The sequence below is a fragment of the Felis catus genome, chromosome X, assembly GCF_018350175.1.
Source record: "Felis catus isolate Fca126 chromosome X, F.catus_Fca126_mat1.0, whole genome shotgun sequence".
In the NCBI taxonomy this organism is placed as follows: domain Eukaryota; kingdom Metazoa; phylum Chordata; class Mammalia; order Carnivora; family Felidae; genus Felis; species Felis catus.
The window spans coordinates 954508-979498 of NC_058386.1; the positions used below are offsets into that span (position 1 = coordinate 954508).

Consider the following 24991-nt stretch of genomic DNA (forward strand, 5'->3'; position numbering starts at 1 on the left):
CACATTCCTGACACAGCGGCTGTCCCCAGGTTTTAAGGCAGAGACACAGGCACAGAGCGGGCAGCGCCGTCGGAGGGAGGGGGTCCTCGGGCAGGCCCCGACCACGCCCACCGTGCCCGGGTCTGGCCTCTGGGGTGAGGCCCCTGGCGGGGACTATAAAGTCCCCGAGAAGCAAGCGACAGCCAGCTTTGGGCTTTGGTTGCTATTTGGGGACACTTCCTCCGAGGCGAGGAAGGAGTGACGAGTGAGGAGCCCGCGGTCCGGGGGGGGCCCCCCAGGCCGGCTGCCGCCTCCCGCTCGCGCACTTTCTCCGCGTCCCGGGGAGCAACCGGCGCGCAAGCTGGGACGCACTCGGACCTTCTCCGCGTCCCAGGGAACATCGCGAGCGCAGGCTGCAGGAGGGACCCCAGGCCGGCGGCGGGTCTGCGACGGCAGGTAAGGATGCTGGACACCGCGCGAGCGGCTGTCACGTCCACTGGGGAATGTGCTAGAATTCACTTGCGCCCCTGGGGGTGGCTTGGTCCCCGCGTGCAGCCCAGCCCAGCCGGGAGGGCCTGGGGGCTCGGATCCCAGGTTCCTGGGCGTCCCCCCCACCCCCGGGGAGGGGGACTCCACGCGCCCTGGAGGGATTGCTACGCACGAATCCCTCCCGGAGGGGCAACGCGTGCAGAGTGTGGTCCGTCCACACAGGGGAACACTACTGGGCCACGAAAAGCAGCAAAGCTGTGACCGCTGCATAGACCTCAGCACTCCATCCTAAGGGACAGAAGCAGGCCCACGAGACCCTTCCGTGTGCCATCCCGTTTATAAAAATTGTGCACAACAGGGGCGCCCGGGAGGCTCAGTCGGTTGAGCTGCCGACTTGGGCTCAGGTCATGATCTCCCAGTTCGTGGGTTCAACCCCTGCATCAGGCTCTGCTCGGACAGCTCGGAGCCTGGAGCCTGCTTCCCATTCTGTGTCTCCCTCTCTCTCTGCACCTCCCCTGCTCACTCTGTCTCTCTCTCTCTCTTAGTTCTGGGGATGGGCATCCGAGTGAGAGCTCGTGGGGCGGGGTCTCCTTTGGGGGGGCCTGGAACATTCCGGAGCCACATAGACGTGGTGACTGTGCCATTTGGCCCCCTGCGTGCATTTTGATGGGGATTCACCTGCAAAATAATATTAATGAATAGATCCACTTGAAAGACCACGGACGCCCGCGTGTCCCGTGTGGTGACTGAGGTCCTGCGGGCCACGGAGCCACGACATGGGGACGCCGGGCTGTGTCTGGGGAGGCCCCGGTCCCACCCTGGGGCGCTCAGCGCTGGCCCCTACTGTGGGGGGGGGGGCCATGGGCGCCACCCGCGACCCCCGCGCAGTCACGTCCCCGCGGGCACCACCTGTCCCACTGGGCGCAGCCCGGAGCGCCCCACGTCCGCGGGAACCTCAGCCCCAGGTCGCCCTTGCGCCCACGGGTTCGAAAGCCCCATCGTTCTGTCCTCTGCGTTTCCCGCACCCACGTTTTGTGAACGTCGCATTGAAGTCTGGCTCACGGTGAATAGGGTTGGGGGTCCCCTGCTACACACGGAGCCTGATGCCTTCCTCTCTTCACCCTAATCCCTGTGTCACTAACGGGCTACATCCCTGTATTACAGAGCCACTGCGATCCCTGTATTACAAACCAACTATAATCCCTGTATTACAAACCGGCTACAATCCCTGTATTACAAAGTCGCTACAATCCCTGTATTACAAAGTCGCTACAATCCCTGTATTACAAAGTCGCTACAATCCCTGTGTTACAGACCCACTGCGATCCCTGTATTACAAACCAACTGTAATCCCTGTATTACAGACCAACTATAATCCCTGTATTACAGACCCGCTACAATCCCTCTATTACACACCTGCTACAATCCCTCTATTACACACCTGCTACAATCCCTGTATTACAAACCAAATGTAATCCCCCATATTTAAGACCCACTACAATCCCTGTATTACAGACCCGCTACAATCCCTGTATTACAGACCCACTACAATCCCTGTATCACTAACCTGCTAAAATCCCTGTATTACAGACCAACTATAATCCCTGTATTACAGACCCGCTACAATCCCTGTATTACAAACCCACTACAATCCCTCTATTACTAACCCAGAGGCAATCGTGGCTCCTACCATCCCCCTCTCCTGGGAGGGGGTCTCTCGGGCGTTGAGACGGCAGAACTGCGAGAGAGAGAGAGAGAGAGAGAGAGAGAGAGAGAGAGAGAGAGACTCAGGAGACGAGCTGAAACCCCTGGGTGGGGTCCCTGTTGGGTCCTGTGACGGGGGCTGTGAATGCCCAGCCCAGGTGGCGGGGTCGGCGGCCCCAGCTCTTCCATCCCGGCAGAGATTTTCCGGAGGGGGTTAACCGGGTGGCACGTTTCGCGGGCGACTCTCTGCGGGGCACAGAGCGCCGGCCGCCAGGGCGCGCGTGACGAGATGGGGCGCGTGCGCGGGGTCGGTAGGGAGAGCGGGAGGCCCCGGCCAGGTGCGGGTCCCGGAGGGCCAGGTGGGCGCGCGGGCTTTCTGGCGACCCTGGCGACCGTGGCCAGCAGTCCCGGCTGGGGCGTCGGGGGGCGGGCAGCCTCCAGTTCCCGTAACCCTGTCGGCCCAGGAACCCGGGTGTGTGTTGACTTCGTATCTTAATTGCACTTCCTTCCCCCGCTCTGCCCCGCGGCGTTTCCCGGCCGGTGGGCCAGGCGGGAGCCAGGAGAGGGCTCGGGGGTGGGGGGGTCTCTGCCGGCCCGCGGACGCGCACACCCCCCCCCCCAGGGCTGGCCCCACGCGTGCACACGCAGGAGACGCGCACAGGGGTGCGCCCACGCAGACCCGCCGGAGCCTTCCCTCCCTCCGGGCGCCCTGCGCCCGCGGTGCCCCGGGCTCGCCGCCCCGCGGCGCGCGCTGAGGGTCCCTTCTCTTCCAGTGCGCGCCCTCGGGGACGCGGGAGCCGGAGCGCCATGGCCTTCCTGTGGCTGGCCTTGTGTCTCACGCCCGCGTGCTGTCTGCTGCACAAGGACGAAGGTGAGGCGGAAACCCAGGAGCGCTGTGCGCGTCTGTCCAGGTGTTTGCGGCTCCGTGGCTTTGCGGGGGGGGGGGGGGGGGGGGGGAGGGGGGGAGAAGGGGGAGGGGGCAAGACGGAGGGAGGGGGACAGAGGGGGGAGAGGGGTGGGAGGGGAAGGAGGGGGAGAGGGACTGGGGGGAGGAGGGACTGGGGGGAGGAGGGGGGAGAGGGGGTCGGAGAGGGAGGAGGAGGAGAGGGACTGGGGGGAGGAGAGGGGGCAGGAGGGGAGAGGGGGGTGGAGGAGGGGGGTCCAGGGTTCAGAAAAGGACAGGGAGACTCAATAGTGACCCAAGGGAACGCAGGGCCGTCTGCCTGCAGGCCGGGCGCCATCAGGAAGGGTCCGAGGACGCAGGGGGCGCGAGAGAGGGCTCAGGCGCCTCTTTCCCGGCGCTCGCAGAGGTGGGCGGGGCTCCGGGCCGCCAGTGTCTCACTTCTGCAGGAGCACCTCCGTGTCCCCACCTCGGCCGTTTTATCAGTCGGGGCGCTGTGAGCAGCGGGGGGGGGGGGGGGGGGGCAGCCACAGATTTCATAACCCTTAGACGTTCACTCCTTCCTCTAACGCGAGTGAGATTCACATGCTTTGTGGGGACGGAGAGGAAGGTCTTTGTCCCCTGAAGGCGGCTGTCAGGGTCTGCGACGGAGGCCAGGACAAAATTCCAGGGCCTGTTATTTCTCAAGAGTTCTGGGGACCAGAGGCTCAGATCCAGGAGGGGCAGGGCCGCTGAGATCCAGGCAGGGCAGGACCCCTGAGACCCAGGAGGAGGCAGGACCCCTGAGACCCAGGAGGGGCAGGACCACCAAGATCCAGGCAGCACCACCGACGAAGTGTTGAAATCACATGCCTTGCCCCGTTCTAGCCTTAAGTAGAAGTGGTTAGTCTTTCACCAGTGAGTCTGAATTAGCTGAAACATTTTCATAGATTTATCAGGGTAAGGAAATTTTCTTCCATTCCTGGTTTGCTTAGATATCTTAATCCCAAATGGGTTTTAAATTCAGTCATTTTTTTGTTTCCTGCTTTTATGGAGATTATTAGTTTTCTGTGAATGGGGTGAATTCTATTCACAGTTAAAAGAACCTTGTATTCCCAGAGTAAGTCTCTTGGGTCGTGTGGCATTACCGGGTTTATGTATTTGTGGATTTTATTATTTTATCTTATATTTCTTATTTTTTAAGTTTATTTCTTTATTTAGAGAGAGAGGGATAGGACGAGCAGGGGAGGGGAAGAAAGAGAATCCCAAACAGCCTTCTGACGCTCGGCACAGAGCCAGACGCAGCGCTCGAACTTACGAACCCTGAGATCACGACCCGAGCCGAAAACGAGACGCGTCACGGACTGAGCCACCCAGGCGCCCCTCATGTTTCCTTTTCATATCTCCGATTATAGATATTGATGTTATTCATAAACACCACGTAAAGTATGATAAAGATCTGCTAAAATTAAGATTCATTCCTTCATTTTTCATACCCGTTTTAATGACGTTCGATGTTGAGCTGGTAGAACTCAGCGTAAATTTGGAGGCGTAAGAATCTGTTAAAAATTAACATTTTCCGGGGCACGTGGGTGGCTCGGTCGGTTCAGCGTCTGACTTCAGCTCAGCTCATGATCTCGCGGTCCGTGGGTTTGAGCCCCGCGTCGGGCTCTGTGCCGACAGCTCAGAGCCTGGAGCCGCTTCGGATTCTGTGTCTCCCTCCCTGTCTGCCCCTCCCCTGCTCTTCCCGTGTGTCTGTCCCCAAAACAAATAAACATAAAAAAGTTTTTAAGAATTACATTTTCAACTTAGAAAAAATTTCCCTTGGTGCATTTTCTTATTATTTTTTCAACTGTTTATTTATTTCTGAGGCTCTGAGACGAGAGAGAGACAGAGAGAAGGAGAGAATATCCAAAGCAGGTTGTGCGTTGTAAGCACAGACCTGATACGGGGCTGGAAGTCAGGAACGGTGCGATCATGACCCGAGCCGAGTTCAAGAGTCAGACGCCGAAGTGACTGAGCCACCCAGGCGCCCTTCGGGGTTTTTTGTTTTTTGTTTTTAATTGTTAAGGAGTAAATTATCCTTATACGTCGCGAGAACCGCAAGCCGGAAAGCTAGGTGTTTGCGTGGGTTGGTTTTGCTGATGAAACGAAGGTCGTTGATCTTGATCAGCAATCATCATACTCACAGGCTGTAAACGAGGTGGACGTTTGTGAAAGTCATGTCCTGTGGGACCTGCGGGACCTTCAAAGGGACCCCAGAGAAAACCTCACCAAGTATCTGATGGGCGTCTGGGTCTCAGCGGCAGAGAGAGAGAGACGGGGACACAGAATGTGAAGCAGGCTCCAGGCTCCGAGCTGTCAGCCCAGGGCCCCACACGGGGCTCGACCCCACGGACCATGAGTCCTCAGCGGCGGGACCTCTTGTGACCTCAGGCGACCCTGTGTCCACGTTTCAGATCCCGAGCCGCCGATTAAGAACCTGCGAATGCAGCCCGAGACGAGAAGGTTGACCTGGGACCTCAGCGGAAACGTGTCTGAGATCAGCTGTTTCATCAACTCGAGGCTGATCACTAAGGTAGGCTCGTCCCCCGACCTCGGCACCGGGGGTCCTCCGGGGACCCGAGAGCCACCGCCCGGCCCTGGTGTCGCAGACCTGGGGGTTCTCCTGCGGGCTGGGCTGGGGGGTGGGGTGGGGGGTCCCCGCCAGGTACCGTGGCCCCGGGGCCCGCGTCTGGGGGTCTGCGACTCGGCGGTGCTGAGACCCCACGACAGGCATCGCCCCTCCCGCCTCGTGCAGAAGCCCGTGCACGCACGTGGCCGGGATTTCCGAGAAGGTCGCGCAGGAGCCCGAGGGCGCATGGCTCAGGGCGGGGTTTTGACGCCCTGGGCCACAGGCCGCGACGTGACGCTCTCCCCATAGGCCGTGGACAAGCCTTACTGCCAGTTCCGCGTACTTCCCACGTGTCAGGTGACGAATTTCACGGTCGCCTCCACCGGAGACCCGCCGTTCTCCGCAGGGATCCTGTACCCCAGGCCAGGTGAGGGCAGCGGGGTTCGGCACGGAAGGGGTACCTGCGGGGAGTGGCGACAAAAGGACGCGACCCCGGGGCGGGGGGAGGGGGCGGTCCACGCACGCGGAAGGAGGTCGTCCGCGGGAGCGTCTGGAAGCGAACTGGGCAAATGAGGACATGGGGATGGTGGGCAGGGCTGAGGCCGGGAGGGGAGGGGCGCGAGGCAATTGGGGGACCAGGTGGGCCCGGGGCCTCAGGGACGAGGGTCCCGTGTCCTGAGCGCATGCGTGGTGACCTGCGTTTCAGAGAGAGCTCGGCTGTTTTTAAGAGGCGCTTGATGGGGGGAAACAGAGTCCAGCCATGGGGGGAAACTGAGGCAAGCCAGTGGGGGAAACCGAGTCAAGCCACGGGGGGAAACCGAGTCAAGCCACGAGGGAAACCGAGTCAAGCCACGGGGGGTAAACTGAGGCAAGCCACGGGGGTAAGCTGACTCAAGCCCCGGGGGAAACTGAGTCAAGCCACGGGGAGTAAACTGAGTCAAGCCACGGGGGGAACTGAGTCAAGCCACAAGGGGTAAACTGAGTCAAGCCACGGGGTAAACTGAGTCAAGCCACAGGGGGTAAACTGAGACAAGCCCTGGGGGAAACTGAATCAAGCCACGGGGGAAACCGAGTCAAGCCACGAGGGAAACTGAGTCAAGCCAGGGGGGAACCGAGTCAAGCCACAGGGGAAACTGAGTCAAGCCATGGGGGAAAGTGAGTCAAGCCACAGGGGGGAAACTGAGTCAAGCCACGGGGTAAACTGAGTCAAGCCACGGGGGGTAAACTGAGTCAAGCCACGGGGGAAACCGAGTCAAGCCACAGGGGGTAAACTGAGTCAAGCCACGGGGGAAACCGAGGCAAGCCACAGGGGGTAAACTGAGTCAAGCCCCGGGGGGTAAACTGAGTCAAGCCACGGGGGAAACCGAGTCAAGCCACAGGGGGTAAACTGAGTCAAGCCACGGGGGAAACTGAGGCAAGCCATAAGGGGAAACTGAGTCAAGCCACGGGGGAAACTGAGTCAAGCCCCGGGGGGAAACTGAGGCAAGCCCCGGGGGAAACTGAGGCCAGCCGGCGCAGGACGCGTCCGCCTTTGTTGCTGCAAGTGTGTGTGAATTCGCCCGGGGCCCGGGCACACTGGCGCCCGTGCTCACGGGGACGTGCTTTTGTTTTCCGCCCTTTGCAAGCGCAGAGGGCCACCCTGAGGCGGCCGCGCAGCGTCTGGGCTGCTGGGTGCACGACGTGGACTTCCTGACGTGCAGCTGGGAGGCGGGCCGCGCGGCCCCCGGTGACGTCCAGTATCGCCTGTACTGGCAGGACCTCAAGTAGGCGCGGCCGCAGGCGCGGCAGGCCGTCTCGACCGGGCGCCGGGGCCCCTGGGGGGACAGCGGTGTCCCCGGCCGTGCCAGGCTTGGGAGGGGGGCGCTGGGTCACTCACGGCTGGCGGCCCCTGCTGTGCTGGGCGGGGAGCGGGGGGGGGGGGGGGGGGGGGGGGGGCGGTGCTGGGTCATTGCTGAGTGCCCGCTGGTGGCCGCAGGACCTACGAGGAGGAGGAGTGTCCCCGGTACGGGGTGGACGATCGGGGGACCCACATCCGGTGTCATTTCGACGACGTGTCCCGGCTCAGGGAACACGTCCAGTTCCTGGTGAAGGGCACCAGCAGGGGCGCGAGGATCCCCTGCTCCGACCTCACTGTGGAACTGGCAAGAATCGGTGAGTCCTGGGGGGGGGGGGAGGGGACGCGCTCCCAGGCTGCACCTGCTGACCTGGGGGGGGGGCGCGGGGGACACGCTCCAGGGCCGCACCTGCTGACGGCCGGAGCGCCAGCAGCCGTAAGGAGACACCGCAGGCGGCCGGCTCGAGTGACACGGTAGTTTCTCACGGTTCTGGGGGCGCACGTGGGTTCCGGGGGGCACCGTCCTCCTGGCTTGGGGACCCCTCCTCGCCGGGACCTCGCACGGGGCACAGACAAAGGGAGCCGTGTGGTCTTCGTGGGAAGCCAGGAAAGCATCCCGGGGGCCCCACCTTCATGATGTCACCTAACCCTAATCGCCTCCCCAGGGGGTCACCTTCTTGGGGGGGGGGGTCAGGGCAGGCGATGGCACGTGTTCCCGCCACGAGTCTGGGGGGCTCAGTATCGTGCTCGGGGCGCCCGCCGAGGCCCTGTGTCCACCCTCCTTCGGGTTCGGGGCGCGCGGACCCCACCTTAGCAGAGCTGTCTCGTGGCTCGTTCCCTTAAAGCGGACCCCTCTCCGCACGGTGGCCCCTGCCAGCCCCGAGAAGCCGGGGTCGCACCGCGCAGCGCGGGGTCACGTGGGGGCCGGGGGCAGTGAGCCGCCGCTTGAGCTGAGACGGGGGTTCAGAGGGGACAAGGCAGGCCTCCTACTGGAAAACCGGGGGCCTTTTCCTGCGCCCGCGGACTCCCTCCCCTGGGGCCGAGACGCTGTGCTGCGTCCGCTGCTCCCTCGCGGGTGCCTGCGCACCGCGTCCAAGGCCTCGTGCGACGCCGCGCACGCTGCCCCCGCCCCCGCCCCCGGTGTCCACCCCGCGGCTCCCGGCACGGGCGGGCAGGGAGCGCGCTGGGCTGGTCCGGGCGTGTGTGAGCGCCCGGCGGGGACGCGCGCAGCTGGGAACGCGCCTGGCCTCAGGCTCCGCCGACGCACCAGGACCTCACTTGCGCGACTTCGAAGATGCCGGTTGTCCTGCGCAAACATCGGGCCACCCCCGGGCGCCTGCGAAGGCGCCTCATGTGGAAACAGGGTCTTTGCGCGTGCAGTAAGGCAGCCCCCACCCAATCCAATACGGTGCTGCCCGTACAAAGGGGAGGAGACGCGGAGGCCGACGCCGGGACGGAGGAGAAGGCCAGGAGAGGAGGAAGGCACAGCGACAGGTGACGTGTGTCCAGCCCAGGGACGCCCAGCCTCCCCAGCAGCCGCCCGCAGTGGGAAAGGGGCCTCGAACAGAGTCTCCCTGTGAGCCTCCACCAGGAACCAGCCCTGGGGACACGTGGACTTCAGATTTCTGGCCTCCAGACCTGGGAGAGGACACATTTCTACGGCCCAAGCCACCAGTTTGTGGGACTTTGCTGTGGCAGCCGTGGGGAATTCGTGCCATACCATTATGAGCGATTTCCAGATGGCACCAGGAGACCAAGAACCCAAGCCTGGGGCCACGGACAGCGACGTCTCTGGGCGTGGACTGGCCAGGTCCGGGCCCGCAGGTGCGGCTGTCTCAGAGTATCAGAGACATCGTCCATTGACACGGAGAATCGGGTCCCGGGGGGGACTGTTGGTTCCCAGCTGCTGCCTTAACAAACGATCCCAAACCGCGAGGCTTGGAGCATCCGAGTCTGAGATCCAGGCAGGACAGGGCTGTGCCCCCTCCTGAGGCTCCAGGGGAGGGTCCTTGCTGCCTCTTCCAGCTTCTGGGGCTCCAGGCGTCCCTGGGCTCGTGGCCGCATCCCTCCCGTGTCTGCGTCCCTCTTCCTGAGGCTTCCCCTCTGTGTCTGTGTCTCCTGTTCTGACTTTTATAGGGACAGTCGTCATCGGATTTAGGGCCCCCTTGATGCAGAAGGAGGTTGTCCCAGAACCTTCACTTACTGTACCTGCAAAGATACTATTTGAGAGACAGAGAGAGAGAGAGCAAACAGGGGAGGGACAGAGAGAGAGGGAGACACAGAATCCGAACCAGGCTCCAGGCTCCAAGCTGTCAGCACAGGGCCCGACGCGGGGCTTGAACCCCCGAAACCGGAAGATGATGACCTGAGCCAAAGTCGGATGTTTAACTCACTGAGCCACCCAGGCGCCCCTGCAGAGCTCCTTAGAAGTTAAGTCGCATTTCGGCCCGGCCCTTCCTGCCCCGCGGGGCCCCGGGCCTGCACATGACCCTGCACGTGGGTGCTATGTAGTGACCGAGCCTTTCAGCCCCTGAGCAGGTGCCACACGAGTGCTTAGCCGGAAGCCGTAGGGGCTGGTGAGTAACCCTGCTCCCTCGCCCTGGGCTGGGGGCTCCTACCAGGTGCATTCCTTCGTCCGCAGTGTGGTTCCCCAGCGGGACTGAGCGGCTGTTCTTTGGGAAGTCCCTGCCGCCTGGGCCTCCATTCCCGGCCCTGCCATGGGCGCGTCCTCCCAAGCAGGCTGCTGGCCGAGGGCGTCCTGGTCCTGAGGGGGGAAGGCCATTCCCGAAGGTCCCAGTGCAAGGCAGCAGGAGACGGGCACGGCCTGGACGGCTGCAGGGAGGGGCGGGGGAGCCGCTTTTGAGACTGTTTCCCAGGACGGAATTGCAGTGGGTTCTGTGGATGCTGCTGGGGTAGAAAGAGGGACCGAAGGAGGCTGGGTGCAGGGTGACATCATAGGTGGAGAGAGGAGGAGGAGGAGGGAGAGGAGGGGGAGAGCAAGAGGAGGGGAGGAGGAGGGGAGGGAGAGGAGGAGGGCGAAGGCGAGGAGGGGGAGCAGGAGCGAGAAAAAGACGAGGAGACCCCGAGCTGGAGACCACCCTGCGGGGAGCTCTCTGCCAGGGGTCCAGGCGGACCGCAGGGCAGTCGGGCAAGGACGCAGGGCTGGGCTCCTCGTGGAGGTCGGACCCGTGGTGTCGTCTCAGACGCGGTCACACAGGAAGCTACTGACGCCTTGGCGACAGAGAGGCTGACCCTCTGGAGGGAGAGCTGGGGGCAGAGCCCCGGAACGGCACCCCGAAAGGGGGACAGATGGACGGGAGGGTCCCAGCAGCTCCAAGGGCGGACCGGAGAGCAGTGGACGTGTGGCCAAGGGGAAACCGTGAGGTGTAGTCCGGGGGACTCGGCTGCACAGACCTAGGAGCGCCTTCCAGAAGGATCTCGGCATGGGCGGGGGTCTCTTGCAGGCTGGTGTCTGAGCAGCTGGCCCTCATTCAACCAGATATCCTGTCAGGCATCTGTCTTGGTGTTTTGCCCCGTCTTCAACCTTGACCTTCTCTCTGCCTCCCCTGCATCCGAATTTGTAATAAGCCTATTTTAAAGGCATCTTCTAGGGGCGCCTGGGGGGCTCAGTTGGTTAAACATCCGACTTTGGCTCAGGTCATGACCTCACGGTTTGTGGGTTCGAGCCCCACGACCGGCTCTGTGCTGATGGCTCAGAGCCCGGAGCCCTCTTCGGATTCTGTGTCTCCCTCTCTCTCCGCCCCTCCCCTGCTCATGCCCTGTCTCTCTCTCTCCCTTTCTCTCTCTCAAAAATAAATATTAAAAAAAAAAATTTAAGTATCTTCTAGGGGATGAAAAATATTGATTTGTTTTACTCATAAAAAATTTTTTTTTCTTCCCTAGAGAGATTAAGTCTGCCCAACATCACCGGAATGTGTAATAAATCCTATTCAATCATGGAGTGGAAAATGTCAAGCCACTTTAATCACAGATTTACATACGAACTTGAAATACAAAAGGTAAATGCTTGCCCCCACTGGAAATTCTAGATTCTCCAGAATCTATACCTTGAGGGTTTGGAAGCAGATAAACACACACACACACACACACACACACACACACACACACAAATATGAACCAAAAAGAATTGTTTTTAATCTTTTAAAACTAAACATTAAATAAAAAATAATCAAAAATAAACTTAAAAATAAATAGAAGCTAAACCCTACATAAAGTGAAAAAAGCTAACAAAAAAATGGAAAAAAGTAAACAGCATTTAAGTTTTTGTGTGTCTCTAAAAATCATCAAAAAAATATATGAAGCATAAAAAAATTTTTTTAGCTTTACCAAAAGTAGCAGTGTTGGCTATTGAAAAGACAGAGGTAAAATTGAAAATGCACGTCACACGTGGAAGAAACCAGTTCCGCATTTGTCTGTCAAAGGACGCACGTCTAGGGTGGATAAGGAATTCTTTCAAGTCAATACCAAGAAGATAAACAACTGTATAAAAAACCCAAAGGGCAAAAAGTTGAAACAGCCACTTCCCCAAAGAAGATGTATTCATGACCCATAAATACATGAAAAGGTAGCAGAGAAAATGCAAACCGCAGGGAGAGGCCGGTCCACATCCATTAGATCAGCGAAAATGACAAAGTCTGGCCCAACCCAGTGTCAGCCAGGTTGTCACCCACTTGACTGGAACACTTTTGTGCCACTAACTCGTGGCCATTTCAAACGGTATGGCCCGTTTCAGGAAACCCGCAGGTGGCTCCTTCTTCTGTGAGATGTTCCTCATGGATGAACATTCTCTGCATTGCAAGAGCCAGGATAAAACCATATCCTTTACTTAAAAAATGGCGCAGTCGCTTTGGAAGAGCCTTTGGTTCCAGCTTACAAAGGCAGCAGATCCCCTGCGAGGTGTGGCTCCCAGAGAAGTATAAACATAATCCCAGCAGAGTGGGGCCCTGACTGGTCACAGCAGCTGTGTTTGGGAACGACCCAAGAGAAGGGACGAACAAAATATAGCCACACTGTGGAATCCGACCCCCCACGAATGTCAGCCGGACACAAGGGCCACCCTGGGGCATCCTGTGTATACACAGAGGCGTGGAAAATGCAGAGTGATGTATAGTGAGTAACGCACCTGGCTGGTTCTGTCCGTGGAGCATGTGACTCTTCATCTGAGGGATCGTGAGTTTGTGCCCCATGTTGGGCGCAGAGATGATCAATCAATAAATTTCAAAAATTTTAAGTCTGCAAATTGAAGGACAATGAGCAAACGTTTGGAGGTACTTAGTATTCCATACTCAATTATTGACTTAAAGGTATCACTTTTCTTTACTTCTTTGTATATTCTGTTTATTGTTTATAGTTCACTAGTGATGATACGTCATGTTTCTGCAAACGTACAAGTGGTCAAAAACACAAACGTTATTAATTCTATGTTTTTTTGTTTTTTGTTTTTTGTTTTTGTTTTATAAGACCAGGTACAGGGGCGCCTGGGTGGCTCAGTCGGCCAAGCATCCGACTCTGGATTTTGGCTCAGGTCATGGTGTCACAGTTTGTGAGTTCGAGGCCCGAGGGGGCTCTGTGCTGACAGTGGGGAACCTGCTTGGGATTCTCGCTCTCTCCCTCCCTCTCTGCCGCTCCCGTGCATTTTCTCTCTCTCTCTCTCTCAAAACCAAAAAAAACCAAAAAACAAAAAACGGTCTGAAACAGGACCCAAACCCACGAACTGTGAGGTCATGGCCTGAGCCGAAATCCAAAGCCGGACGCTTAAGCAACTGACCCCCACCCCCCCACCCCCCCACCCCCCCACCCCCCGGACTCCAAGGCCACATAGTTTTCAGTTAATCTCTCCTTTACGGTCATATTGATTCACACATTATATTGGCGATTCCCACCCAACCACAGGGCTCACAGAACAAGGGTCCCTCTCAGGGGACAGCGCTGGGCACCCACCGCCTTCTGGTTTTGTTTTGCAGGGCTCAGATCCCGCCTACACCGAGAAGGTGAGTGTCCCCCAGCCCCCCACCCCCCCAACTCGGCATCAGGAAGGGCAGGCCTTGTGTTATTGCGCTCCCTCCGCCCCCCTGCGCGGGGCTGTGCGTGTGGGCCCCACTCACCCCTACGCAGTGCTGGGGGCAGACGCAGAGAGCTGGGACTCCGCCTTCCCAGGACTTCTCCTCTGTGCCTGTGTCCCCCCTTCTGTCTCTCACAAGGACACCTGTCATTGGCCTCAGGGCCCCCCTCATGCAGCATGAGCCCCCCTCCCATCCCTCACTCACACGTGCACACACCTTGTTTCCGACTCAGGTTGTAACGCCCAGATTCAAGAGACCCCAAAAACGAACCACCAGAGTCCAGAGCCAAAGCCAAGCGGCAAGGGTCGTTTATTGCAGGTTCGAACCCGGTCCTCCGCGCACTGGTTGCCGGTGACGCTAAGAGGCCCCGAGTGAGGTTTTTACAAACAAGTCATGGGGAAATCAGGGATTTTTCACAGTTACAGAGCTGCGATTGCTTGATATTTACATTTGAACAGTTAGCAGAATTGGATTGGTTTTTACCTTTAGGTCAAACCACAACGGGGGGTAGGGGTATCTCAATGATTGGTGAGGAGTACGCGGGCGCTCCAAGCAATTGTACAGAAGGGGAACAAGCTGGTTAAGTTTCAGTTTGCTTAGGCCTCTCAAGGTCCCGTCCACAGGTGCTGGGGGGCCGTGCCTTGCGGCCGTACCCTGTCTCTCTCTGGGGGGCGGGGGCAACAACAGGTACCACAGCTGGGGGCTGTGGTCTCGGGGTCCTGCACACCTGTCGCCTGACAGACGGGCGGGGCGGGGCTGCGTTCCCTCCGGAGGCCGCAGGGACCGTGTCCCAGCTCCCGGGGGCTCCTTGGCGCGCGGCCGCAGCCCCCCGGTATCCACGCGGCCCCCCGCCCCCCGCCGCGTCTGCTCCCACGACGGTCGGCTGGGGCGAGAGTCCTGGCGCGCGAACTTGGGGAGCGCCCCGCCCACCGGGCATGGCCTTCCCTTCTCGGAAACCGCAGGCGCCCGGCAGCTACTTCGTGCTCCCCAATCCCGGAAACTACGCGGTGAGGCTGAGGGCGCACGCGCGCTTCCGCCAAACCTGGAGCGAGTGGAGCGCCGTCCGGCGCTTTGGTGAGTGGGGCGCCCTCTCACGACTCCCTGGCGGGCGCTCAACGCGGGGGGGGGGGGGGGCGCCGCCCCGGGTCAGGGAAGCACGGACCCTGGCGGGAGGCGTGCGCCAAAGGGCCCCTGAAGAGGCGGCCTGGGAAGGCGGAGGGTGGGAGGAACCAGAGGGCGGGCGGACCCCCACCCCCACCCCCACCCCGGGGCTGGTGAGAGCAGAGCGTCCAGGGCAGGGGGCTCCTTCCCTGTTATCCCACACGTCAGGGCAGGCCTCAGGGCCTGAGCAGAAGGCTGTCATCGAAGGAAGAGCGGCCACTTCTCCCTCAGCACGTTTGAAAACACACCCTCCCCTCCGGCTGCCCCCAAAACATCCCGTTTCAGGGGTAACACGTAGGGAACCCCGGTCACTAGGGTCCTGGGGTTCCTGCTATAAATGACCGCACATGGCGAGGGAGGGGCTGGAAACAACAGAAATCTGTCCTTTCCCACCTCTGGAGACGGGAGGAAGTCTGAGACCCAGGCAGGCAGGGGCACTGAGATCCAGGCAGGGCAGGGCTGCTGAGATCCAGGCAGGGGAGGATTACTGAGATCCGGGGGGGGGGGGGGGGGGGGGGAGGGGGTAGGACCACTGAGATTGAGATGGGGCAGGACCCCTGAGGTCCAGGCAGGGCAGGGCCACTGACATCCAGGCAGGGCAGGGTTGCTGAGATCCACGCAGGGGAGGATTACTGAGATCCAGGCAGGGGAGGATTACTGAGATCCGGGGGGGTGGGGAGGGGAGATAGGGCCACTGAGATTGAGATGGGGCAGGACCCCTGAGGTCCAGGCAGGGCCCGGCCACTGAGATCCAGGAGGGGCAGGGCCACTGAAATCCAGGTAGGGGAGGGCCGCTGAGATCCAGGCAGGGCGGGACCACTGAGATCCAGGCAGGGCAGGGCTGCTGAGATCCAGGAGGGGCAGGACCCCTGAGGTCCAGACAGGGCCGGACCACTGAGGTCCAGGTGGGACAGGTCCGCTGAGATCCAGGCAGGGCAGGACCACTGAGACCAGGAGGGGCAGGACCCCTGAGATCCAAGTGGGCAGGGCCACTGAGATCAGGCAGGGAAGGGCCCCTGAGATCCAGGCAGGCCAGGGCCACTGATATCCAGGAGGGGCAGGACCACTGAGACCCAGGCAGGGCAGGACCACTGAGATCCAGGAGGGGCAGGACCCCTGAGATCCAGGCAGGGCAGGACCACTGAGATCCAGGAGGGGCCGGGCCTCTGAGATCCAGGCAGGGCAGGACCACTAAGATCCAGGCAGGTCTGGGCCCCTGAGATCCAGGCAGGGTGGGCCCCTGAGATCCAGGCAGGGCAGGACCACTGAGATCCAGGAGGGGCAGGACCCCTGAGATCCAGGCAGGGCAGGACCACTGAGATCCAGGCAGGGCAGGACCACTGAGATCCAGGAGGGGCAGGACCACTGAGATCCAGGCAGGGCAGGACCACTGAGATCCAGGCAGGGCAGGACCACTGAGATCCTGGCAGGGCAAGGCCACTGAGATCCAGGTAGGGCAGGGCCACTGAGATCCATGCAGGGAAGGACCACTGAGACTCAGGAGGAGCAGGACCACTGAGATCCAGGCAGGGCAGGGCTGCTGAGATCCAGGCAGGGCAGGGCCGCTGAGATCCAGACAGGGCCGGACCCCTGAGATCCAGACAGGGCCGGACCACTGAGATCCAGGAGGGGCAGGACCACTGAGATCCAGGCAGGGCAGGACCACTGAGATCCTGGCAGGGCAAGGCCACTGAGATCCAGGTAGGGCAGGGCCACTGAGATCCATGCAGGGAAGGACCACTGAGACTCAGGAGGAGCAGGACCACTGAGATCCAGGAGGGGCAGGGCCACTGAGACCCAGGCAGGGCAGGACCCCTGAGATCCAGGAGGGGCAGGACCCCTGAGATCCAGGAGGGGCAGGACCCCCGAGATCCAGGAGGGGCAGGACCACGGAGATCCAGGCAGGACAGGACCCCTGAGAACTAGGCAGGGCAAGGCCAGTGACATCTAGGAGGGGCAGGGCCCCTGAGATGCAGGCAGGACAGGGCCTCTGAGATACAGGGGGGGCAGGGCCGCTGAGATCCAGGAAGGGCAGGGCCACTGAGATCCAGGGGAGCAGGGCCACTCAGATCCTGGAGGGACAGGACCCCTGAGATCCGGGCAGGGCTGTGGTCCCTCCAGAGGCTCCAGGGCAGGGTCCCTCCTGCCTCTTCCAGCTTCTAGGGCTCCAGGTGTCCCTGGACCTGTGGCCACGTGCTTCGTGTCTCAGCCAGTCTCCATGTGGCTTCTCCTGTGTGTTTGTGCCCCAATTTCCTGTCTCTATAAGGACAGTGGTCATGGGATCAGGGCCCATCGTATTCCACTGGGGCCTCATCTTGACGTGATCATTTCTGCAGACTCTCTGTTGTGTACTCAGATGTGTCCCCGCGAATTTGTATGTCGAAGTCCTCACCCCCCCAGGACCTGAGACTGTGGTTGTATCTGGAGGTGGGGTCTTTGAGGAGAGGATTAAGGTAAAACTAAGTCAGTGTGGTGGGCCCTGACCCCATAGGACTGGGGTCCTTTCAAGAAGAGAAGTTGAGGACACAGACACGCGCAGAGGGACGGCCAGGTGCGGACACAGGGAGAGCAGGGCCTCCGCCAGCCAAGGAGAAGGGTGTCGGGGCGAACCAGCCTCGCCCCGCCTGGATCTCAAAGCCCCGGCCTCCAGGGCTCTGGAAGGCACACATGTCTGCTCTCAGGCCGCCCAGCCTGTGGGAGTAGGTGGTGGCACTCCCCCCAGGGACCCCCGCTGTCACGGGGAGCCCGAGGGCTTAGAAAGCAGGGTACCCGGTGGGCCCTGGGGGGTGAGGGCTGGGGGCTGAGGGCTGGGGTGTGAGCCTGTCCGGCTGGCACCTGGGGCCTGGGGTTGGGGGCTGGGGCTCGCGCTGGGGCCGGTGCAGCTGGGGCTGGTGGGAGGGACCCCCGCAGGGGCAGGTGGACGTTGTCCCCTCCTGGGCGCACCGAGAGCCTGCTGCATGGGGGACGGGGGCGGCGGGCGGGAAGCATGGGCTCCTGGAGGAACCACGACCCCGGGGACACGCCGACGCGCCCCTCCCCCTCCCCTAGAGTGCGACCTCGGGAAGGACACGCACTTCCGAGACTGGCTGACCTCCGCTCTGATCCCGCTGGGCGCGCTGCTGGCCCTGGGGCTGGGGGTCGCGCTGTGCCGAAGGTGAGCGCGCCGCCCCCTGAGCCCCCAGCCCCACCCCCTCACCCCTCAGCCTCACCCCTATGTGAGCCTGGACCCATGGTGCCATCCGGTCCCTGCCAACGCCGGTCCGGTGCGGTGCCCTCAGGACCCCCCTGTGTCCCCGAACCGTCACTAGGAGTCCGCGGGCGCAGCCAGGCTGGCCTGCGTGTCCCCACGTGTCCCCGCTGGGGGGACTCTCAACGCTGGCCCACATTCCCGGTCCCCCAATGCCCTTGCACGGCGGGGGGGGGGGGGGGGGGTCCGGAAAGCCTCCTCCTTCTCCCCCCCCTCCACTCTGCCTCCCCATCCTCCCTCCTCCTTCTCCCCCTCCCCTTCGCCCTCCTCTTCTCATCTCCCTCCTCCCCCTCCTCCTCTCCCTCCCCCCTCCTCCTCTCCCTCCCCCTCCGCCTCCCCTTCCCCCTTCTCCCTCCTCCTTCTCATCTCCCTCCTCCCCCTCCTCCTCTCCCTCCCCCTCCGCCTCCTCCCCTTCCCCCTTCTCCCTCCTCCTTCTCATCTCCCTCCTCCCCCTCCTCCTCTCCCTCCCCCTCCTCCCCTTCTCCCTCCTCCTTCTCATCTCACTCCTCCCCCTCCACTCTGCTTCCTCATCCTCCCTCCTCCTCCTCCTCCCCCTCCTCCTCCCTCCTCGTCCCCTTCCCTGTCCCCTCCCCCCTCCTCCTCCCCTTCTCCTCCTCTCCCTCCTCCTTCTCATCTCACTCCTCCCCCTCCTCCCTCTATCCTTGCCCCCTCCTCCCCTTCTCATCTCCCTCGTCCCCCTCTCCATCCCCCTCCTCCATCCCCCTCCTCCCCCTCCTCTCCATTCTCCCTCCTTTCTCCTCCCCTCCCCTTCCCAGTCCTCCTCCTCTTCCTTCCCCTTTCCTCTCCCTCCTCCTTCTCCTCTTCTCCCTCCTCCCCCTCCCTTCTCCTCCCTCCCACCCCTCAGTAGACACCACACCCCCTAGTCCCCACCCCACGGGAAAGAGCACCCTCTGCCCCACCCCACCCTCCAGACCATACCCCTCACCCCAGGTAGAGACCTCCTCCCCCACCTCAGCCCAGCGGTATAGACCTCAGTGCCTGCCCTCCCCGGCCCCACAGTAGAGACCACGCACCCCAAGTCCCCGCCCAGCCCCCCGCTCCAGTAGAGATCACAGCCCCGCTCCCCGCCCCGCATCCCGGGCCCTCGGCCCTCAGGCTGGCGTCCTGTGGCCCACTGCCCCCTCCGTCCCGGATTCAGAGGCCGTGATTCTCGTGATTCTGTCTGTCTCCTCCAAGGTACTCGGTGCTGCATAAGCTCTTCCCCCCGATCCCGCACCTGAAGGACCCCATCAGTGACAACCTGCACAGCAGCAAGTTGGTACGTCCCGCTTCCCGCGCGGGTGGGGGCGGGGGGTGCTGCGCACAGGTGCTCATAGCCCGGCGCAGGGGCACGCGATGCTGGTCCGTGGGCCCGGGCTGTAGACTGCCGAAGGCTGCCGGGTGACGCTCACGGGAGGAGCTGGGCGCTGCCCCAGGTGCGGGCCCCGAAGCCGCAGAGTCCTCAGCTCTGTGTTTCACCCTGACGACCCCCCCCCCCCATTACCCGCGCAGGTGGCCTGGGAGGCCAGCAGAGCAAGCCGGGAGGACTGCCAGGTGGCGGAGGTGCAGGTTCTGGGAGAAACGTGACGCTGGGGCGCAGACCTCGTCTTCGACACAGGCGGGGGCCTGGACGGCCTGCTTGGTGTTGGACCAGGGGACTGGGGGACCAGGGGACCAGGGCACGACTTCACGGAGCTGCCACCAGGAGGGAAGAAAGGCGGTGTGGGGGTCATTTCCTAAATAAAGCCCTTTTCCGGCCACCTCCTGGACTCCGCAGTGGGATCCTGCCCCGTCGCCCGGGTCTCTCTGGCCTCCTGAAATGGGCCTCGCCCGCACCCCTGCCCCCTCTCAGCGGCCGTGCCTTCTTGTCTGTAAGCCCTCCACACCCCAGGTAACCAGGAAGGACCCACAAGCTCCATGACCACCCCAGTCAAGGCACAGGGCATCCGGGCACAAGGGGGTCACTACCGTGTGGCCGGTGCGTGGGGGAGACGCAGGCATGGAGGGCGTGGCCACGCACGCCGAGATGCGCGCAGGACGGCGTCAGGGGGACCCTCGGGAGCACCACCCCTGACCCCATAGCCAAAGCACGGTTGCCCTGAGGCCACGGGCACAGGCGGCTATTTGGCAACCTGTCAATTAAACATAAAAAGGCCTCGCGGCCAAGAGGGAGGGTTGATCTCAGCCAGAGCGAAGACGCAGTTCTCGAACACGGATCCAGACGGGAGCCCGCACCCAAGACCCGAGTCCTCCCGGCCAGAGCACCACCGGTCAAGTAGGTCAGGAGCGCGAGGTCCCCAAGGAGGCCTCGCAGATCCCGGCCTCTTTTTAACTTGCCTCGTGACCCAAATTCCCTCGTGTCTAACGGGACCCGTAATGGCGGCACAAAGAACGGTTTGCATTTACCAACGTCTTCAAATTGAGGAGCCCCGCCTCCCACGGCCAGGACCCCACAGCCCAGGAGCGGTGCTTCACACTGGGTCGGCCTGCGAACCCCGGGTGGCCCTCGTGACAGGCGGACGCAACGCCAGGACCGAACATTCAGCCTGCAGGGCGTCTCTCCCCCACACTGACCGGTGCATTCGGGCAACGGGTGCACAGGACCTGCCCCCGAGGTCTGGTGCCCAGACCTGTGGATCCCCACCACACGTTAGCCAGGGCTAACGTGGCCCATGGGACGCGGTTCCTGGAGGCCCTTTCTGGGCTGGGGTTTTCTTAGCACAAGTTGCTACAGCACAGCACTTGAGGGGGAGCGAGGAGGGGGGGGGGGATACTTTGTTTTCAACCCCTCCCCCTGCCTGGGTTGCCTGAGGAAGCCCCCCCCCCTCCCGGTACACTCGGCTGAAAACAAACCACCAGTCTCTCTCTCTGTCCCGTCTTTTATGGTTTTGCAGAATGCCCGACATGAAACATAATTGCAAATATTCGGCTGTGCAAAAGAGAATAGTGCTTAAGTACAAATGGAGACATGATTCTTTTTTAAATAAATACTTAAACACAACTAAGGTCCCACAAGCACCTGGACTCTAAGGTCTGTGGCCGAGCTGCCTGCCTGCCTGCCTGTGGACTCGTGAAGACAGACGTCCTCCTTCCCCTCCCCCCCCAATCAATACACGGAATCTGGTGCCAATGGTCGATCACAATGAGCCCCTTTTAGAACCTGCCCCAGGCCTCTAGACACGATCTGGCCGGGGCCGGGACCCTGGAATTTCTCGAAGATCACTGGTCCGTAACAGTTACAAGTATTCTACAGCATTCCCTCGGTGCCTGCGTCCGGGGGAGGGGAGCCTAGAGGACTTTCTTCAGCTCATCATACAGCACGAGCACAAAGGCGCCCCCCATGCCCCGCAGGACGTTGGACCACGCACCCTTGAAGAAGGCTTTGCCCCCTTCGTCTTTGAAGATCTTCCGCCAGCAGTCGAGGGTCCCCTTGTACATGATGTCGGCTGTAAGAGAGAGGCGACACTTACTGGGAGGTTACTGTGGAGAGGACGTTGCAGAAACCACGAACGGCACATGGCAGGCAGCGAAACCAGCTGCCGCGACCCGGGGGACGTGGTTCCTCGTCCCGGAGAAAACGGAGGCAGTGCACACGCGTGGCCCCAGCTCACAGCCCTGCCGGCCCACTGTCGTGGTCGGGGAGGAATGCGGAACTCAGGCCCCACCCCCACCTCGGGAGCCATGCGAGGCCACTCGGGAGACCAGGGGCCGAGCAGGTACCCGGGGGTCAAGGGCTGGCGGGCCGAGAGTAGCGCCCTTCAGCACGGCCTCCCGTGCCCGCTAGCTGGCACACTTTGGAACCAGACGCTGCCCCAAGCGCTGTGGGAAGCGGCTCATGTGAGGAACCCGAGCCCCTTAAAGGCTGCGAGCAGGACGCCCTTCCCGCCAGGAAGGGTTTCTCGGACTCGGTCGTCCGGCCACCAGAATGGACGCACCATACCTCCTTTGCGCCCCGACTGCATCATCATGCGCCTCCGCACGGTGTCAAAGGGGTAGGAGACCACGCCCGCCACAGCCGTCACCGTCTGCGCGATCATCCAGCTCACCACGATGTGCGTGTTCTTGGGGTCCGGGAGCATGCCTGCAGGGTCAGCGGCCGACGTTAGGCCCTAGTGCTGCCCACCCTGCCCCCTCGAGGGGTTCCCAGCAACGGGTCACGGAGACCAGATATCAGGACGGGCTCAGCCACAGAGTCTAGACGGGGAGGGAGTGGGGGTGGAGGTGGGGGTGCTGAAGCCACGTGCAGGCCACGGTACAGTCCCAGAGACCCGTAATTAGTGCCTGAGTGACTTCCCTCTACAGCAGGGGCCGGACGAGCTTTGGAAGTGGTCACGGCAGACAGCGCGAGGCTGTCCTTTTTTTGGACCTTTATTTTTGGGACAGCCCGAGTGGGGACGCAGGCCCTGAACCCACGAGCCGTGACATCACGACCTGAGCTGAAGTCAGACGCTCAACCGACTGAGCCCTCCAGGCGCCCCAACGCGAGGCTGCTCTGTTGCAAAGACCCCCAAACCTTGATGACAGCTGCTCTCAGCTTGCTTTCAGGGTGTGAACTGTGAGCCCCTGAAACTCACAGCGGAGCCCCAATGCCTAGCAGGTAGAAATCGAGCCGTACTGACGCAGAGCGTCTTAAAAAAAAAACAAAAAAAACCCAACAGTTAAAAAGGCAAAGTAAGGTCATCAAAGCGGGCTTGGCCCTAAGCAGCAGGACGGACATACTTGTAAGAAAAAAGTGAGGGACAACCTTGCTGGCTCGGTCAATTATGCCTTGAATTTGGCTCAGATCATGATCTCAAGGTCTGGGGGTTCGAACCCAGGGTGCTGGGCTCTGTGCTCACAGCGCGGAGCCTGCTTGACATCCTGTCTGTCCCTCCCCAAATAAGTAAACTTTAAAAAAATTTTTAAAACGTGAAATCTCAACGCACAGAAAGGTCACACAAGAACACACGGACAGAACCACCGTCTACACACCCAAGAAGCCAGCGGAGCATCAACAACTGTGAAACCCCCCTGGTCCCTCGCCCCTCCCCCCCCCATCTGAAGCCCACTGGTCCCTCAGTGGACCTCTGCATCTGAACCACCCCGATCCCTCGCAGCCCGGGCCCACGCGCTTACCCTTGGCCGTGTCGTACACGCCGAAGTAGGCCGCCCGGTAGATGATGATGCCCTGCACCGACACGTTGAAGCCCTGGTACAGGCCCCGGATGCCGTCAGACTTGGTGATCTTGACCAGGCAGTCTCCCAGGCCCTTGAACTCCCGCTCGGTGCCCGACTTGCCCACGTCGGCGGCCAGACGGGTCCTGGCGAAATCCAGCGGGTACACGAAGCACAGCGACGTGGCTCCGGCCGCCCCGCCCGACGCCAGGTTGCCGGCGAAGTACCTCCAGAACTGCGTGTGCTTGTCCACGCCCCCCAGGAAGATCTGCTTGTACTTATCCTTGAAAGCGAAGTTGAGCGCTTGCGTGGGGAAGTAGCGGATGACGTTGGCCAGGTTGCCCCTCCAGAAGGACAGGACGCCCTGCTCCTTGGGGATGCGCACGATGCAGTCCACGATGCCCTTGTACTGCTTGTCGGCGGCGATCTGCTTGCTGGCGTGCTGCACCTGCAGGGCGGGCGGGCGCGCGCGCGCTGGCAACAGGGCCCCGGGACAGGCGCGCCCCCGAGCGGCGCCGGGCCGCCCCCACCGCTGCCGGCTCCCGGCGGCAAGAGGCGCTCCACGGTAACGACTCTTCCGTCATCCGCCCCCACCCGCCAGCCCCCGGGCGCACGCGCGCCGGTGCCCTCCCGGCGCAGACCGCGCCTGCGCGCCCGCGGACCCGCCCCCACGCCTGCAGCAGCGCCCACGTGACCCCGCGCGCCCGGCCCGGCCCCGGAACCCGGCGGCGCGCGGACAAAGCGGCGCGGCCTCGCACTTCCGGCGCCCGCCCGTCTGCAGGCTCCGCTGCACGCGGCCCGCCGGGCCTGATGCCCCCTCCCCGCTCCCCGCCCCCCCCACCGGGCGCACGCCGACCCCCCCCCCTCCCCGCCTCCGTCCCCGCACACACACACCTGCAGCAGCAGCTTAACCCGCTCGATCGGGGCCACCGCCGTCTTGGAGATGGCGGCGGCGATGCCTCCGGCCAGGAAGTCCTTGGCGAAAGAGATGGCCTGTTCCGTCATGGTGGCGGGGCGGGCGGCAAGGCGAGAGGAGTGCGGGATGCGGGCGCGGAGAGCCGGAGGGTGGGCGCCGTTGGCTCAGCCCTGCCGCCGCCGGGACCGAAAAGACGGCGCGGCCAGCGCGCAGCCGCTAAGGGGACGACGCCCCGCCCCGCGCCCCCGCCCGCCGCCACCATTGGCTGCGCCGCGCGCCGGCGCCCCGCCCCTCCCCGCGCGCCGCGCCCCCGCGGCCTGCCGGGAGCCGCTCTGCGCCCCGCCCCGCGGCCCCGAGCGCCGCGCCCATTGGTCGCGCCGCTGCTGCCGGCCGCGCGCCTCGCCCCGGGGCACGGCGGGAGCCGGGCCCCGCCCATGCGCCGTGCGGGCCGGGTGGAGGCGGGGGGTTGGCCCGGCCGGCACCGTGACCTTGTCAAGGTCACGCTGGGGCAGGGGCGCGCGCGGCGGAGGGAGCAGGCTGGGGGGCGCTGGGTTCCCGCGCTCGGGCTCCTCCCGGACGCTGCGAGGCGCTCGTCCCGGCGACCTCCGATGCCCGGCTGTGCCCTGCGCGCTCGTGCCCAAGACGCCCGAGCGCCAGCCGCGACCCTGGGCTCTCCCTGCTGACCTCGGAGGTCAGGTCTCGACCCCAGCGCTCGCCCCGAAGACCTCGGGCCCTGACCCCGACCGCCTGCCTCTTCTCGCTGGCCGGTGCTCCGCCGCGGCCCTTACGCTGCCCCCTAAAGCCCTCTCTGAGCCGCGACGGCGACCCCTCGCTGCCGACGCCCGCGGTGCGGTCGCCACCCCCACGCTCCCCTGAGGCTCTTCGGGCTGCACCGCCGGCTGCCCCCGCCCGTCCTTAACCGGAACGCCC

At 62.5% G+C, this 24991-nt stretch overlaps 2 protein-coding genes across 4 annotated transcripts; one reads left to right on the forward strand and one right to left on the reverse strand.

The window, feature by feature from the left end:
* Positions 1-20987, forward strand: IL3RA (interleukin 3 receptor subunit alpha). 3 transcript variants are annotated; one of them, XM_023248886.2, is made up of 13 exons: positions 1-435; positions 2946-3043; positions 5512-5630; positions 5976-6093; positions 7297-7429; positions 7642-7817; positions 11404-11519; positions 13485-13511; positions 14546-14657; positions 17236-17295; positions 17793-17898; positions 19189-19270; positions 19504-20987. In XM_023248886.2, the coding sequence occupies exons 2-13, from the start codon at positions 2980-2982 to the stop codon at positions 19576-19578; spliced, it is 1188 nt and encodes a 395-aa protein (XP_023104654.2). In that variant the 5' UTR covers positions 1-435; positions 2946-2979; the 3' UTR covers positions 19579-20987. The 3 variants fall into 3 exon arrangements, with proteins under 3 accessions (XP_023104654.2, XP_044906246.1, XP_023104655.2); XM_045050311.1 differs by lacking the exon at positions 2946-3043 and having other exon boundaries at positions 2-435; XM_023248887.2 differs by lacking the exon at positions 17236-17295 and having other exon boundaries at positions 8-435.
* On the reverse strand, positions 20857-24266 carry SLC25A6 (solute carrier family 25 member 6). Its single transcript, XM_023248888.2, has 4 exons — positions 24040-24266; positions 23107-23593; positions 21932-22072; positions 20857-21437 (listed from the first exon to the last, which is right to left on the reverse strand). Exons 1-4 carry the CDS (start codon positions 24148-24150, stop codon positions 21280-21282), a joined length of 897 nt encoding a protein of 298 aa, XP_023104656.1. The 5' UTR covers positions 24151-24266; the 3' UTR covers positions 20857-21279.
* Between the last annotated feature and the right edge of the window lie 725 nt (positions 24267-24991).

Bases quoted from the DNA above. Each gene is read 5' to 3' on its own strand.
- IL3RA (XM_023248886.2), top strand. From the start codon at position 2,980: ATGGCCTTCCTGTGGCTGGCCTTGTGTCTCACGCCCGCGTGCTGTCTG. The intron at 5,631-5,975 runs GTAGGCTCGTCC...CTCTCCCCATAG, and splicing joins ACTCGAGGCTGATCACTAAG to GCCGTGGACAAGCCTTACTG. The intron at 13,512-14,545 runs GTGAGTGTCCCC...CGGAAACCGCAG, and splicing joins ATCCCGCCTACACCGAGAAG to GCGCCCGGCAGCTACTTCGT.
- SLC25A6 (XM_023248888.2), bottom strand. From the start codon at position 24,150: ATGACGGAACAGGCCATCTCTTTCGCCAAGGACTTCCTGGCCGGAGGC. The intron at 22,073-23,106 runs GTAAGCGCGTGG...CTGACCCTGCAG, and splicing joins CGTGTACGACACGGCCAAGG to GCATGCTCCCGGACCCCAAG. The intron at 21,438-21,931 runs GTATGGTGCGTC...TCTCTCTTACAG, and splicing joins GCAGTCGGGGCGCAAAGGAG to CCGACATCATGTACAAGGGG.